Here is a 17002-nt window from a genome sequence, read left to right as displayed (position 1 = left end):
GACAGAAAGACACACGGGGAAAAAAAATCAACCCATCCCTCTCTTTTAAACAAAAGTTAACCAGTTGAATATTGCCTAAAGGATATTATAGATCTAAAAACCTGAAATCCAACCCAGAAGCCAAAATCCGATCTCACGGCTTTCTGAAGATCAGCCTCCAGAGTTTCCAGAATAGCTCAATAGGCAGAGTGAAGTAAGAAAGGGTTACACAAAACAAGGGCCCTGACTTTAAGTTTCAGTTTACCACACTTTGTAAAAACATACAAAATGTCTTTCTTACTCAAAGCTTATTGTATTTTGACCCTCATAACTAAGCTTCCTGTTCCTTTAAAAAGGAGATAAAAGGAGAAAACTCTTTACTTTAAAAAACAAGACGCACTCCAGGGTGGGTCAACAAATTTGATACTTTTTATTTATTATTTTACTTTAAAGGTATTTAGCTCTCCGTAATAGTATTCAAACTTTGACAAATATGATCTGAACTTCTGTCAGTGGTCATGAACAACATGGTCATGTGAATGACCACTGACAGTGCAGGCATAAATGTGAAATTTGAGAAAATGTGTACATTCAGAGGGCTCACTAAATAAAGACCGTAAACGGTATATCGGGTCCATTATCAAATGTAGTTTGGGCCGATATTGTATTTGTTTTACAATATCAAAGGTTTTTTTATAAGGCTACGAGTGGCCTGGGTGCATCATAGAGAAACAGGTTTTCCCAAGAAGGCTTATTTCAACATTTCCTCTCTATTTATTATGGCAATATTGAAATTTACATGTCTGAAATGTTGATAAAACCTTTCACCGAATATCTTTGGCATGTTTATACCACGGGGACCTGTTCGGCCGAGGGAGCTTTGAACGCTCGACGATCTCAACGTTGGGATGATTCTCAGAAGCTCACCTCTGACCTCGTAACCACCCTCATGGGGGACATGAGACGCGTGTGCACTAAAACTTGTTTGAAAGCTGTCTTTCTCGAACCAGGTGAAAAAATACTTTATTATACATCAGATGAACATGGCAAAAGCAAACACATGCCAGCATGCTACTCCTAGTCAGCAGTGATGATGGATTATGGACTGGACCATAATAATAATAATAATAATAATAATAAATTAGATACCAAGTATCTTTAATTAAAGAGGTTTGTATTGATATCCTAAGAGATCTACACATACAATGCACAGTTATCTCTACACGTTTATGTACATTTTTGATGTCTGTAATTTTTTTGAGACATCTCTACTAATCCTACACATAACGAGACAAAAAATATAAGGACAATGTTCTCTTGAAGACAAGTATAGAAACACATTTTTAAATGTCATGTTGATAACTCATGAACAACCAAATGAACTCAAATCATCAGACGCTTCCCCCTCTCCTGAATGTAATGATACGCCATAGATATACACACATTCAAACAGCAGAAGGGCTTGGAAAAAAGAAGCTCTCTTATTTACATATTTTCATCTTCGCTGTAGGGAGGCTGGTTTAATGGTTCAAGAAAGCGTGTTCACCCAGTTCAGCGCTGGGAAACTCAGCAGGTCGCTGCTCTGCCCCACTGGCTGCTCTTGGCCTCCGCGGTAGGAGAGAGGGTGTGGGCCCAGCAGCGCCACTTCACAGCGTGTGAAGGCACGCTGGAAACATTGATCTGCCCATGCCTGCAGGCGTCTCCGTGAGTCCTTGCAGTAATGTACAGACATCTTCCCTGCGGGGCCCTGGAAACGTCTCCAGCCCACTGATAGAATCGATCGTTGTGATTATTCAGCCGGTCGACTCCGGTCTCTCTCCCCCCCCCCTTCTCTGGACTGATTGGCAAGTTTTAGCCCCGCCTCTGTTTCCTCAGAACATCACTGCAGACTTTAGGAAGAGGCGTCCGTCTGTGAATAAAAACACAGGCATCAATGAATGGAGGGAAAGGAGTTTTTTTGAACATTCGCCAAACTTGGCAGATGTACCCTACAATGTTTAATAAATAGTTCGGTCCATAAGGTTGTGTTCTAACATGAGCGGATTTCAAAATTAGATGAAAGGTTTGTTTTGAGGGAAGAATAAATGTCAACCGAAACAAAGGGTGCTCACGCGTTCTTGACCAAGACAAAAAACAGAAAGAAAATGCTTTGAAAGATTAATTACTACATGTAAATTATGTAAATTATGCCCATGCAAATATTTCATGAGGACAATTAAGAGAGTCATTAATTACTGGCCCCTGTTCTTTTTTTCCATCTTTTTTTTTTTGCTTCACTGACATTCAATTTAATTTCCCTTTCAATGCGTTAGATGTTTAATCTTCCAACAAAGGCTCCCTGACACACTTCCTGGTCACATGTCCCACCTCCTGGACTCGCGAGCAGGGATACTGAGACGATGGTTGAACTGACACAGCACATGCTTTGTGTGCTATGAAACCGCTGTGGACTCATACAAAGAGAAACTGTAGCAGCCTCTGTGGAAGCTCATGCTTAATCGAAAAGACTACGGTACCCAGAACCACAAAACCCAAGCAGAAGTGGACGTGGGGGGTTACCTGGTATCGTCCGGTCTGTGTCTGTTCTGTCGTCGCTTAGCTCAGTCTCCAGGTTCTGGGGCGCAGGCTCTGGGATACATTGAGTTTATGTCATTGGTTTGGTTTGTTTAATTGCAGACACAGTAGGAGCGACTGATAGGAGGTTGCCAGCTCCTGCAGGACTGGCCCAGTTAGCTCACGCCTGCTAAACTCGGTTAGCTGATGGCTATTGTTGAGATGGATCACCTCCCTACTCCTGACGTAGTCTCCTGGTACGCATTTATAGATGCACAAAATTAAATGTGCTAAAAATGACTGTCCAACATGTAATCTTAAGCCATTGTTTGGGCTCCATCAGCCACGTTAGCATATTGGCTTGTTAGCATATTAGCGTGTTTGCATGTGCCCGTTAGCGTGTTGGTGTGTTAGCATTTAAGCGCGTCAGCGGCATGGCCCCACCATTCGGGCTGCGGGCGAACTCGCTGGTGGCCGTCTGCTGCAGCGTCTTCTCGGCCTGGTCCCGCCGCTTGGACTCGTACTCCAGCGCCTCCTGCAGCTTCCGCTTCGTCTTCTTCTCCTTCTTCAGCCGCTTCTGGATCAGAGCTGGAGAGGAGCAGACGCAGGGATATGGAGGAGAGGGAAAGCACCCACCAAGAGTAGACCTAGTGCCCAGAAACACCCAGGCTTTGGCGTGCACGACGGGACCATGTCTGATGATATTTTCCGTATACTTGGCTTCATAAATTAGTTAAAAATGACAATAGCTTACATAAATAAGTATGAACAATAAAATGGCACTTTATGCTCTTTACTTGTATAGAGCTGTGGATGAACCCAAAAGCTGAACTTTTCCTGTGTGTGTGTAACACTGAAGTTGAATTTAGGATGTTCAGATCTGCCAAAAACAATGCTATTTTTGGCATCAACTCTAATGCTTGTACACGCTTTTGTATGATCCCTTTTCCCATCACAGACTGATCTGGAATCAGCTGGCATGTTTCCATCCTCTCCATTTCCCATTATAGACTGATGTTTTCATACTGTCCATTCACCATTGGAGACAAACGAGCAAAACAGCCAGTTATACTGGTGAAAAGTGCCACTGTAACGCATCAAAGCTAACCTGACCCGAACTGTGAAAGATTTATGATGTGCATTAACAGGTATCATTGCATGTACTTGTAATCACATCGTCTAAAAGTGTGTGAACCTATGTAGTGTATGCGTGTCTGCATGTGCGCCTTTACTCATGTACTTGCCTGTGTGTGTGTGTGTGTGTGTGTGTGTGCTGCTAAAGGAAACTGCTGAGCTTGCACTCATATTTGCCAGCTGAAACACAGTGTGGGCGATATTAGAACGAGGCAGTGAAGAGCCTCGTAATTAAACAACATTAATTAAAGCTGCATGCCTCTCTGTCACTAATGCTGCCACATTATGGCTGTCTCCATGCGCTGCTGACCTAGTCAGAGCCTTGGTGGTGTAATCTAGCACGCATCAGAAGGGGAGTGAGGGGGTGCTGCTGCCTCTGGAACCTTCTCAGTGGCCACCTCGTCCAATCACGGGCTCAGACGGGTAAAGGACGGCCGCGCGGTCCAACGGTCACGTGCGGGCAGCGGCTCCTGAGAGCCCCGCTCCCTGCTCTGCTCTTAGAGCCGTGACGGGAGCTGAGATCCTGCCACGCGCACCTGGTCAGTGCTAGGAAACGCTCGACTTCATGCGTGAAGATTGGTGATGAGGCAAGTCCTCTGAAACTTAAAATCATCTCATCGTCTGTGGTTTGTTGTATTCTTAGTAAAATGTTCTGCAATTATATTTGTCAGTGTTGATTACACAATGAAAATTGTTGACACATGAAACCTATTAGGTCTATGTAAATTCTCCCTGGAGGGTGCACCGTGGATTGGCCAGAAAGTGTCTGATTGGATACGCCACTGTTTTCGATCAACATCACAGCAGAGAACTGGGATCACATTGGGGTGACGATGGCCTACTGTCTTTGTTCACGGCAAAAACCAGTTAGCTGCACAACATTTGTTATCACTGTTCTTTAACATATATTGGATAAATGTGGTTGGATGAATCTGATGTTAAAACCCCTTCTTTTAAAAACAGCTGCTAGTTATCAACACAAGCATTTTTCAAGATGGTTACGTAGTGAGCAGGTAGGATCAGCTTTCACCTGTCCAACAATCACACTAGTTGTGATATGAAAAGTAAAAACCGATCCAAGATCAGTATCCTGATGGTGTAACACATGCAGCATTAGCACCGAGATGATCAGTTCCTAGAACTTTTTCCTCAGCATAGGTCTTAAATGAGCTGTCCCTAAATCTTAAAACTGATTCCAGATCAGGCTTTTTGTGTGTGTATGTGTGTGTTGGGGGGGGGGGGGGGGGATCCTGACCTCGGTTCTTCTGCTCGACGCAGAGCTGCCTCTCAAGCGTCTCACGGAGTTCACGTTCTCGGCACAACTCCATCTTCAGCTCTGTCTTCTCCAGCTGCACCTGCTTCTCCTGCGCCCGCGCGTTGTCCACGGCAACCTTCAACAGACCCTGCAAACACAAGCATAGCATGTCACAGATGGTTTTGGTTGAGGTTTTATTATGGGGACTAAACTACTTTGATGTTTTTAAATAAATGATTATTATTATAGTGCTGTTATTTCCATTTTGTAAGTAGACCATATTTTTCAAATAGAAATTGATTTTATGTTCTGAAAGTTTTCTTTAAGTCTGCAAACCTGACTTTTTTATTAATACGAATGAAACTAAAAGATTATTATTGTGTATATAAGCATTAACAAGTTCTAGAGGTCAATAATTTGTTCATTACCCACTCTTCTTTGGGTATTGTGTATTTTGGACAGTTAATTTATTCCAAAAACTGAAAAGCAGAACTCCGGACACCTTGAAAATTTGAGATGATTAGACCAAAACAAACTGACAAATCCTATTTCCACTGGAAAAGATACGGTTATGGAGAGTCACCACAAGCTTTTCCCGGGACAGCAGTGTGTGTCACTTCTGGGAATGGCTCTTGCCTGAATGTTGGTGAGGAGGGTTTCTATGGAAGATAAGCCCTCTGGAAAGAGCAGCGTGCCAGGGAACCCCGGCGGTAGTGTCGGTCCGGCGTGAGAAACCCTCTCGAAGCCCTCTCGTGATGTGGGCATGCCCAGCATGGTCTCGTCTGTGACCACAAACACACAAAGCATGTTCCTAAACGCATTTGTCAAAACCTGACAATAGTTCAGTCAGCACAACAATTTAATTAAAATAATCCGCCGTGCTAAACAACTATAATGAAGCGTCTCCGTTTTGTTTCAGATGATCCAGGAAATAAAATTCCTGAGGAAAAAAAAAAATTACAGCACTATGGAATTCTGCACAATCTCCACACAGTATCGGTTCCAGGTCTTCGGGTGTACGAACGTAGGAACGCTTGCAGTGGGAGTCCGTGTCACTTTGCTACACGGGCCATATTGTCTCTCCCCGCTGAAACGGTGCGTGTTTATATGCGGAGTTGGGTGTTATAGCTGTGTTTCTTCAGGGCAGCATGCCAGACCACTTTAATAACAGTCCAAGGTCGTAACAGCACATCAAAGCTACTTTGTGTTCCTAATGCGCCCTGTGTCACCCAGCCTGAGTAAATGTCAGCCTGATCATTTGCTGAGAGTCAGCAGGTTCTCTCCCCTCTGGCCTTGGGACAGTAAATCTCTGCTACTTCTATGCGGCACGACTGCCAGACACTGATCCTAGATCAGCAAATCCAGTTTTAAGACTTCATTTCTTTGTGTTCTTGACTGTACTTTTAAACACAACTCCCCACATAGACATGTGCTCTTTTAAACGTTAGGACAAGGCATCTAGCTTACGGTTTCAGTTATAATTACAGCAATGGAGGGGAGCACTGATCTGAGACCCGCACTTAAAAAGCCTGACAAATGCTACCATGTGACTATGAAACACTGACTTGAGACCTGCACGTAAAGAACCAGACAAGACAGACATGCACTACTGTGTGACCATGAAACACTGACCTGAGACCTGCACGTAAAGAGCCAGACGAGGCAGACACGCACTACTGTGTGACTATGAAACACTGACCTGAGACCTGCACGTAAAGAGCCAGACGAGGCAGACACGCACTACTGTGCGACTATGAAACACTGACCTGAGACCTGCACGTAAAGAGCCAGACGAGGCAGACACGCTCTACTGTGCGACTATGAAACACTGACCTGAGACCTGCACGTAAAGAGCCAGACGAGGCAGACACGCACTACTGTGTGACTATGAAACACTGACCTGAGACCTGCACGTAAAGAGCCAGACGAGGCAGACACGCACTACTGTGTGACTATGAAACACTGACCTGAGACTTGCACGTAAAGAGCCAGACGAGGCAGACACGCTCTACTGTGCGACTATGAAACACTGACCTGAGACCTGCACGTAAAGAGCCAGACGAGGCAGACACGCACTACTGTGCGACTATGAAACACTGACCTGAGACCTGCACGTAAAGAGCCAGACGAGGCAGACACGCACTACTGTGCGACTATGAAACACTGACCTGAGACCTGCACGTAAAGAGCCAGACGAGGCAGACACGCACTACTGTGCGACTATGAAACACTGACCTGAGACCTGCACGTAAAGAGCCAGACGAGGCAGACACGCTCTACTGTGCGACTATGAAACACTGACCTGAGACCTGCACGTAAAGAGCCAGACGAGGCAGACACGCTCTACTGTGCGACTATGAAACACTGACCTGAGACCTGCACGTAAAGAGCCAGACGAGGCAGACACGCTCTACTGTGCGACTATGAAACACTGACCTGAGACCTGCACGTAAAGAGCCAGACGAAGCAGACACGCACTACTGTGACTACGAGAGGGAGTTGTTTTTGATCAGGCCGAAGCCTTGATCTCGTCTCCAGTCACTTCAAAGGGTCTGCTAATGTATAGGGCCTTATAGTATGGACCACAACAACAAGGGCCAACAGGCTTATTACATGTCTGCTGAGATCCTCTCATGTTTTACAATTGTGACTTTAGCGCTCTGCTTTACAGTCTAACTTCATAGCGAACCAATATGAAACACTGTTATGAATCACTGTTTTGCACAACTACCTACTACAGACAGACCATAAAGCCCATGTTCGTCATCCCTGTACAGTGATATCATTATGACTGTAATACTACGCGTTCAGCCATCACTGGCTTCAAAGCTAACGCAAGCGTCTCTTACCTATCATAATGGATGTGCTACTATACAATGCAACACAACACGCTAACACATAGCAACATGTGTGCTGTTCCGTCCTGGTACGTTGAGCTGCTGAGTGCTTTTTTTACGGCCTGAGAGGCTGTACGAGAGCATGCATCAACAGGGCTGTAAAACCATCCACCATGGTACTTTCCAAAGAGCTGAACAGCATACTGGCACAGTAAGACCAGATGGGCTCTCTTCATTGTGTACGACTGTGTTAGAGGCTCCTGGAGCTTGCATGTGTGTGTGTGTGTGTTTGTGTGTGAAAATCTGTAGCAGTAATAACCGGCTCTGCGCACTCTAATAAAGCATGCTGTAGGGGGGGAGGTGACTTTCTCTTCAAAACACATCTGCCTTATTACCATAACCCCGCGTCCCCCCATATGGCTCTGCCGCTCCCATCATGCACGGCTGGAACTAACACTCCTTCACCGTGTGTTCAGGACAAGGGAGCCCCGCTTACCTGTTATGTTCATCGTAGAAGTGGGAAGAGACAAATTCGACTGATAACGTGTGCGACTGTAACGTTACGGGAGCACACTTTGTGGAGAATTGACGATGCTAAGGGCCGGTTTGACAAAAACGGAGCCGTGTTCATACTAGCGTGGCAAAGGGAGAGAGAGTGTTCAAAGTATTAGTCACTCGACCGTCTTACAGTGCGCTTTGTATTCCGCAACTTTTAGGGCTCATACTGCTGCCTACCTGTAGAGTATCTAAGAAAACAATTTCTGAAAAAGACTTGCTGACTGCCATAAACATCTGATTAACAATACTGTACTATCTACTAATTTTCTATTTCAAAGCTCATCTCCATTAACATTATATTTTATAAAGCATGAAGTAATTACAGTAAATTCACAGAGAGATTATTGTTATACCATAAATATCTATGAATACATGTAAAAATCTATTATGTCTGTTTTATATATATTTGTATATATACATACACACACACACACACACACACACACACACACTAGTTTCACCTCCTAGAATTTCAGAATAACTTTTCTTGCACAGCTGATGAAGGATATCTGTGGTGTGTGTGTATGGAGCTGGATATCTTCTTCAAACACAACTACATGGGATCATGTCATATTAACGGTTTTGTCGTTGGGTGGAAGCAGCGGTCTGGACATGTGAGATGTTAGGCTTGGGGCAGCACTTTAATTGCTGTAAGAACAATCTGTAGTTAAAAATATTCCCCTTATCTCTGCTCCATAGACGGTTTGAGAGGGCGATGATATTAAAGGGCAGGCTATTTCTGCAGGGAAGCACTGTGGGCAGGAAAGGAAATATTTAGTGGAAGTCATAACAAAGATCTGGACTCTTTATTTTCGCTTTCTTCGTCCTTCTCTCTCCTTCTTTCCTTACAGCGGCGTTTCACGTTCTTTGTCTCTCTTTATTGTTCTTTCTTTCTCAGTTCACCCAGTTCCAGCTCCGTGTAGTGGACCTCACTGCCAACTCTCTCCATCCCTTTATGTCTCTCACATCTGTCTCAGTTCACTTATCAGCCTGTCTGCCCACCCACCCCCAACCCTGCTACATCACCAGTGCTCCATTCTTGGATGTCCTTCACTTTGAAAATAAAAAGCACATTAAAAGTGTAGCTCAGTGTAGCTCTCTGCGCTTTAAGTACATATAGCAGCATAGTGGATCCATTTAAGGAAGCAGGTGCTAAAAATCTCACTTTCTGACTGCTATCTGATAAAGTCATGATTAGATTTAACCACCTCACCCCAACTCTCCCTAGCTCACCCCCACACCATCTCTGGATTCACTTAGCTGACCAAAGCATCTTTATCTGATCTCCCTGTCTTGGCAGGGGAGGGAGGCATGCTGTCACATCCAAAGGTGTTTCAAAGATGAAAAACAATCCATCCCTCGTTTCTTCTCCCTCTCTCTCTCCCTCCGCTTCCCCGCGTGCTCTCCCAGCTGAAAGAGCCGCGCGGCCCGAGGAATGTGATTAACATGTCAGCCGCAGGAGAGCTCGTGGACTGGGGGGGGGGGCCTCGCGCCATGTCCGCTGAACTACGGTGGCCCCAGAGGGACAGTTGGAGCTGAGTTAGCACAACCCCCTCCACGCACACACATGCACGCACTCGTTCCTCTTCCCCTCTGAAACTCGATTGATCGTACCGTCGAATCAGTACACATACTTGCACTTTCCAGCAGCCGACTCTGGCTCTTTGTTTGATCGCAAACACTCCTCCTCAAATCAAGGTCATTCTCTCTTGTTTCACAGCAAAAGCGAGAGGGAGAGAGGGAGAGAGAGAGAGAGAGGGAGAGAGAGAGAGAGAGAGAGTGTGTGTAGTGGGGGATTGGGGGGTTGAAAAGCTCGCGCAGATGAGGGGTGGCATCTCTGAGCAGCCCGTCTTTCAGGAGCCGAGAGAGGGATGTTTTGATTTCTGATCTTGACACTTTCAGTTCTGCCCCCTGAAGATTCAGTTGAAAGCAATGACAAAAAGGTCCTGTCTACTCTGTGCTGTCATGAATAGTAAAAAGGTCCTCCCTGCACGGACTAGGTGTCTCAAAGTCTTTCCTTTATTGGCAAACCAAGCTGATCTTTGAGGGACAGCTCTTTTCTCACTCTTAGTAAATACTCTGTGGGCCCGTGGCCAGATTACACTTAAAGTTTCAAATGATAGCATTTTGGCAATGCGTACTCAAGCTAACTCTTCAGGTTCAACATTGTGTCCTTTAACAAACTTTTAAACCAGAATGAAGACACACGTCTGACTGAAGCTGCAGGCCGACATGTACCCTGTGTGCTGTGCTCCATGTCTTGTGAGGAACCTGACGGTATTTCACAGCCCCAACATTTTAAAATTATTTGTGATCGAAACAAATTGAGTTTTAACGTCTGCCTTCATTCTACATTACAGCTCATTAAACCTTGGCTCTTACAAACTGTTCAGTCTAGGCATGGCAAGCAGATCGCAGAAACTGGTTACAATTTAAACAGCTTCTCAATTATCTGCCTAAACTCATTGGCTGGTCATGCCTGACGACTGCAAGCTCAGTGTCTGTTTATCACACGACTCTCATCTCGCTGAGAGTGAGAAAGAGGGAGAGAGGGAGGGAGAGAGAAAGCGCAGCGCTTGTTCTCATTAATTTAACGCACCGTAGCTCGGCTCATCATCGTTTGCGTCTTACTCCAGCGTGACTTTTATCAGCGCCCTTCTAGCCGCCTCGCCTCTGCTAAACCGTATTTGTTTTCTAGCGTCTCGCGGAGACCTCGCTAAAACAACCCTGGGAGGTTCGTCTAAGTCGAAAGGAACGGGTCCAACCCCACCAACACACACACACACACACACACACACACACACGGCCAATGTGGTCGTGTCGTCGTTCTCTCCACGCCGCGATGAGAAAATTGTGCTGACTACTCGCCCTTGCAAAAGTCCTCATTAAGCTAATGAAAGCCTTCAAACGCAGAAACCAAACAAGGGTTCTGGGAGGTTATTACAGAAAATTACACCTCCAGGAGAGCTGGGGGAGGGGAAAAGCTTGTTCATTAATTCACGCTTTGCAAATCGCTAACTAATTTAGCCTCACTGCCATCGCTTTTCCAGCCTAATGGATTATTTTCATAGAAATGTAAGTGAGTGTGGGGTTTTTATATTCTTGGAACACGCACTTGGAGACCCCATGCACGGACGAAGAGAAAACATACTGAATTTTAATTCACATTAACACACATCGGGGGATCGCTGATCACACACGAGTCTGTTCTAACTACTGCGCAGAACTGTATGTGCATGTAGCCTGCATATACTGTATGGACATGTAGCCTGCATATACTGTATGGTCATGTAGCCTGCATATACTGTATGTGCATGTAGCCTGCATATACTGTATGGTCATGTAGCCTGCATATACTGTATGTGCATGTAGCCTGCATATACTGTATGGTCATGTAGCCTGCATATACTGTATGTGCATGTAGCCTGCATATACTGTATGGTCATGTAGCCTGCATATACTGTATGGTCATGTAGCCTGCATATACTGTATGTGCATGTAGCCTGCATATACTGTATGTGCATGTAGCCTGCATATACTGTATGTGCATGTAGCCTGCATATACTGTATGGTCATGTAGCCTGCATATACTGTATGGTCATGTAGCCTGCATATACTGTATGGACATGTAGCATATGTAGGCTACTGGTTATACAATACACGAGATTCAAAAACATTTGACTCTTTTCACACAATTATGCTCATAATACAGTCAGTTTTAATCCATTTAATAACAGTATTTTTGATCTTTTATAATATAGTGTACTATAGATACTAGATTGTGATGCTGAAACACCAGAGTGAAACTGTGCTGCAGTTCACTATAAACAGAATAATGAATCGAACAAGTGAAGGGTTGCTACCAGTTTGTTGGATAGTTTGTTTTTGAAGGGTGAAGGTGTCACTGTGTGCCCTTCATCTGCATATCTGACCTTTTTCTGCCGGTGTCCTCCTTGTGTCGTGGCATGTGTCTTGGGTTGCCAGATCACCCTCTTTGGGACCCGGGGGCGCACTAGGGGAAAGGCCTAAGAGGGCATGTCCCAGGGAAAGACCGTTCTGGTGCACATCTGCTGGGAGAAGGGAACAGAGAATCCCAGTAAAAGAGCAGACACAGCTTTGCTACATTAGGGCTTCTCCAGCTCAGTAGTACCCAGTGCATCCTGCGCTAATCCACAGGACTCATGAGTTGACTGTCAGGCCTTGCTGCACCTGAGTACGCTGGCTAGAGGCTCACCAAGAGCTGTGGGCCTTTCAGGGTCAAAGGTTAGGGGGCCCGGCAGCACAGGATGTGAAACGTGAACAAACTTCAGAATTCTCCTTAAAGTTCTGCTTGATCATTATACAGTGGTCCTGTGCTCAGATAAGGATCAAAAACGAATTTTATTGAATATAAACACTAACTCAATAATGAAACCAGATATGTAAGGTATAATACAAAGTGCTTTAAAGTTGTCCACTTATAATGTGAACATGAGCTACCGCCACCCCCCAGTAGATGCACCGCGTGATTCTGAGGTCACCCTTTCATATCGGTTACCCAAGGCATAACTTTTATATTAACCTGGATGATAAAAGCAGAATGCGTGACATGTTCTCATGTGGTTTTATTTCTGTGAGTAAGGTCCAGATTCACTGAAAGCTTCGCTTTCAGCAGATTATACAGCAGGTATCATCTTCTGCCTAATGCTAAAAGCCAGGCGCGCTCACGAGACTGCACGCACCGTCCGGTCACACATTATCATAAAAGCATATTTCCCAAGTGCTGTATGAGTGGACTGTAGCGTGGAGCTGGTGTGTGTGTGTGTGTGTGTGTGTGTGTGTGTGTGTGTGTGTGTGTGTGTGTTTTGCTTGTTGAAAGCAGAAAAAGAAAAACAGTCAATGATCAGTGTTTTTGTAACAACATTACACAGGTCCCACATTATGAGTTTTACCCAGCTGTGAAGGACTCTGGGAATACAGATATTTGAACATAAAAGAGAAAAATTAAACAAAAGAGGACAAAAAGCTCCTTCCAAAGTGCTGTATTAAAGTGGAATTTTACGCTCTGCTGAGAAGAAGAAAAAAAAAATTCAGCTTTTCATTTTTTATTTCCTTACAACTGTCTGATATTTAAAACGGAGCTTTTTTTCTCCCTTTATCTCATACGATCCAGTTAAATGGGACAAGGAGGAATGGCATTTCACCAGACTTTTGTTCAGACCCATCAGTTACACAGATCTGAACGTGAATCAGAAGGGCTAATGTTCTGGGCTGGAACAAAACCCTGGACTGGAGTGGCTCATGTGGGGGTGGGTGTATAGAGGGGAGGGGCAGGTGTATAGAGGGGAGGGGCCGTGTATAAAGGGGTGGGGCAGGTGTATAGAGGGGTGGGGACGGTGTATAGAGGGGTGGGGCGGGGCCGGTGTATAGAGGGGAGGGGCCGGTGTATAGAGGGGTGGGGCCGGTGTATAGAGGGGTGGGGCAGGTGTATAGAGGGGTGGGGCAGGTGTATAGAGGGGAGGGGCCGGTGTATAGAGGGGAGGGGCTGTGTATAGAGGGGAGGGGCCGGTGTATAGAGGGGAGGGGCCGTGTATAGAGGGGTGGGGCCGGTGTATAGAGGGGAGGGGCCGGTGTATAGAGGGGAGGGGCCGTGTATAGAGGGGAGGGGCAGTGTATAAAGGAGTGGGGGTATAGAAGGAAGGGGCGGGCATAAAGGGGTGGGGCAGGTGTATAAAGGGGTGGGAATGGGTGTATAGAAGGGACGCGCAGGTGTATAGAGGGGTGGGGGTATAGAGGGGTGGGGGTGGGCATATAGAGGGGTGGAGGTGGGCGTACGTGGCCGGTCAGACGAGCTCTCGGTGTGGGCAGGGGAGCTTGACGCACTGCTGCTCTGCCTGGAGGACAAACGGCCAACCGACCGACGGCCATCATCCAAAGACGGGGCTGGGGAAGGGCTGTCTGGAACTCGCTCCTGAAACACACACACACACACACACACACACACACACACACACACACACACACACACATACATATATATATATATATATATATAAAACCATTTTGGGCAAATTCTGATGTACTGGTATACTTTTGCATCATGAAGGTCGTTTTTATCTGTTACTTTGGTCTGTGTGTAAAACTGGCTGCTTCCATTTTGGGCTTCTTTCACTGAAACACTATATGGTGCACTACAGTGTACAGTAGTGAGATACAGCGTATTACAGTGTGGACACAGTAGTGAGATACAGCGTATTACAGTGTGGACACAGTAGTGAGATACAGTGTATTACAGTGTGGACACAGTAGTGAGATACAGCGTATTACAGTGTGGACACAGTAGTGAGATACAGTGTATTAGTGTGGACACAGTAGTGAGATACAGTGTATTACAGTGTGGACACAGTAGTGAGATACAGCGTATTACAGTGTGGACACAGTAGTGAGATACAGCGTATTACAGTGTGGACACAGTAGTGAGATACAGTGTATTAGTGTGGACACAGTAGTGAGATACAGTGTATTAGTGTGGACACAGTAGTGAGATACAGTGTATTAGTGTGGACACAGTAGTGAGATACAGCGTATTACAGTGTGGACACAGTAGTGAGATACAGCGTATTAGTGTGGACACAGTAGTGAGATACAGCGTACTACAGTGTGGACACAGTAGTGAGATACAGCGTACTACAGTGTGGACACAGTAGTGAGATACAGCGTACTACAGTGTGGACACAGTAGTGAGATACAGCGTACTACAGTGTGGACACAGTAGTGAGATACAGCGTACTACAGTGTGGACACAGTAGTGAGATACAGCGTACTACAGTGTGGACACAGTAGTGAGATACAGAAACTCTTACAGGAAAAATTCTTAAGGTATAATTACCTTTTAAGACCTACACTGCACTACATGTAAAGTGATAAAGGTTTTCCAATAAATATGTTCGAATGTTTACATTAAAAAAAGCTTCTGACATCAAAGTGCCGTGAGAAATGAAAAATAAACCATCATGCCTACAGCCCTAAAACAAGTGATATTCAAATCGCGTTGATTGTGATTTCAAACCAGTAACACTTGAAACACCTTTTGTTAGTTAAATGTATCTGTGGTATACCTTAATGACTGAGGTGGCCATCCTGGCCGGAACGTGGGCGGCAGCGGCCATGTTGGCGATAGTGCTCAGGTGGTTCATCTGGTTCATTGCCATGGTGACCGAGGCAGGGGGCAGGCTGACTGGGATCAGTGGATGTGACATCATCATGAATGGCAGCTCCAGACCTTTCAGGCGCAATGAGAGAATTAGCACAGAGTATTAGCACAGAGTATTAGGACAGAGTATTAGCACAGAGTATTAGCACAGAGTATTAGGACAGAATTAGCACAGAGTATTAGCACAGAGTATTAGCACAGAGTATTAGGACAGAATTAGCACAGAGTATTAGCACAGAGTATTAGGACAGAATTAGCACAGAGTATTAGCACAGAGTATTAGGACAGTATTAGCACAGAGTATTAGCACAGAGTATTAGGACAGAATTAGCACAGAGTATTAGCACAGAGTATTAGGACAGAATTAGCACAGAGTATTAGCACAGAGTATTAGCACAGAGTATTAGGACAGAATTAGCACAGAGTATTAGCACAGAGTATTAGCACAGAGTATTGGCACAGAGTATTGGCACAGAGTATTAGCACAGAGTATTGGCACAGAGTATTAGCACAGAGTATTAGCACAGAGTATTGGCTATGGAATCTTATTCAAGTACTCATGTATCACAACATATATATGACTGAGTTTTGTCCTACGTTCCACTTCCTCCCAAAATTAATGATAAAAGTAATACAAAAAACAACTACTTAAGTGTGATGGAATCTGAATAAGCATTCCATTTAAAATTGAATGAAGTTCATTAAGCTTGTTTATTACAAATAGCTCGAAATCAAAACACTGCCATTGCAACGACTTATTCTAAATGTGCAATTCAATTACATTTCCATAAAACATTTTTGTTTAAAAAAAAAAAAAAAAAAAAGATTTAAAAAAATCTTAAAACCAAGTTAATTATGGAAATCGTTATTATTCCCCCTCATTGCGCTCCTGCTGTTGGGAGATGCAGCGGGTGAGTGGAGATCTGCTAGTCTGCCGTGCGCCACAGACCAATTAGCTGCTCCTCCAACCGCTGCACACGTCTTCATCCATAACGACCCAGTGATAAATTAGACCGCGGATGCTATTTGGAGCACAACACACGGCGTGACAGCAGCAGGGCGAAAATCGATTTGCCTGTCCCCATTCACTGATGGCCTGTTTGTTTAGGCTGCCGAGCTGATAGTGAAAGACGGCGGCTCCGAAGCCTTGGAGGAGTAGCTGTGTGTGTGTGTGTGTGTGTGTGTGAGGGAGTATATGTGTGGAGGCATAACAGCAAAGAATAGGAATTTGATCCCCTCTCTGCTGGACAGGTCAGTGCTCGAGGTTCCGTCGGGTTGTTCAGCTGCAGCTCACTGCGGTCGCTGTTAGCCTCTTTGAAAGCGCAGGATGAAAGCCAGAGGGGGAGGGAGGTTTGCTTCCCTCAAAGACATGTCGGCGTATCCATCAGGCACTGCGAGAGAAGCTCCTGAACTGCGATGGCCTCACTGTAATGGAATCTCCTGGACGCCCCCCACCACCCTCGCCAGAAGGGACCGGGGCCATGGCTGTGCGCT

At 45.2% G+C, this 17002-nt stretch overlaps 1 protein-coding gene across 3 annotated transcripts in view; it reads right to left on the bottom strand.

Annotated features, from left to right (window-relative positions):
• Positions 1 to 1136: 1136 nt before the first annotated feature.
• The window catches only part of dachc (dachshund c), a 41634-nt gene continuing 25768 nt past the window's right edge, over positions 1137 to 17002 (bottom strand). The window contains exons 4-11 of one of the 3 annotated variants that reach the window (XM_035534955.1): positions 15414 to 15577; positions 14131 to 14266; positions 12249 to 12383; positions 5558 to 5703; positions 4922 to 5069; positions 2977 to 3120; positions 2539 to 2607; positions 1137 to 1888 (exon numbers count right to left, since the gene is read on the bottom strand). In XM_035534955.1, coding sequence (XP_035390848.1) covers positions 1851 to 1888; positions 2539 to 2607; positions 2977 to 3120; positions 4922 to 5069; positions 5558 to 5703; positions 12249 to 12383; positions 14131 to 14266; positions 15414 to 15577 — 980 coding nt within the window. In that variant the 3' untranslated portion in view covers positions 1137 to 1850. The other 2 variants (XM_035534954.1, XM_035534956.1) reach the window with 2 other exon arrangements.

The sequence above is a fragment of the Electrophorus electricus genome, chromosome 16 (genome assembly GCF_013358815.1).
Source record: "Electrophorus electricus isolate fEleEle1 chromosome 16, fEleEle1.pri, whole genome shotgun sequence".
Lineage (NCBI taxonomy): Eukaryota > Metazoa > Chordata > Actinopteri > Gymnotiformes > Gymnotidae > Electrophorus > Electrophorus electricus.
Note: the sequence above shows the minus strand (reverse complement) of the source record. Positions and strands in the feature narration are given on the sequence as shown.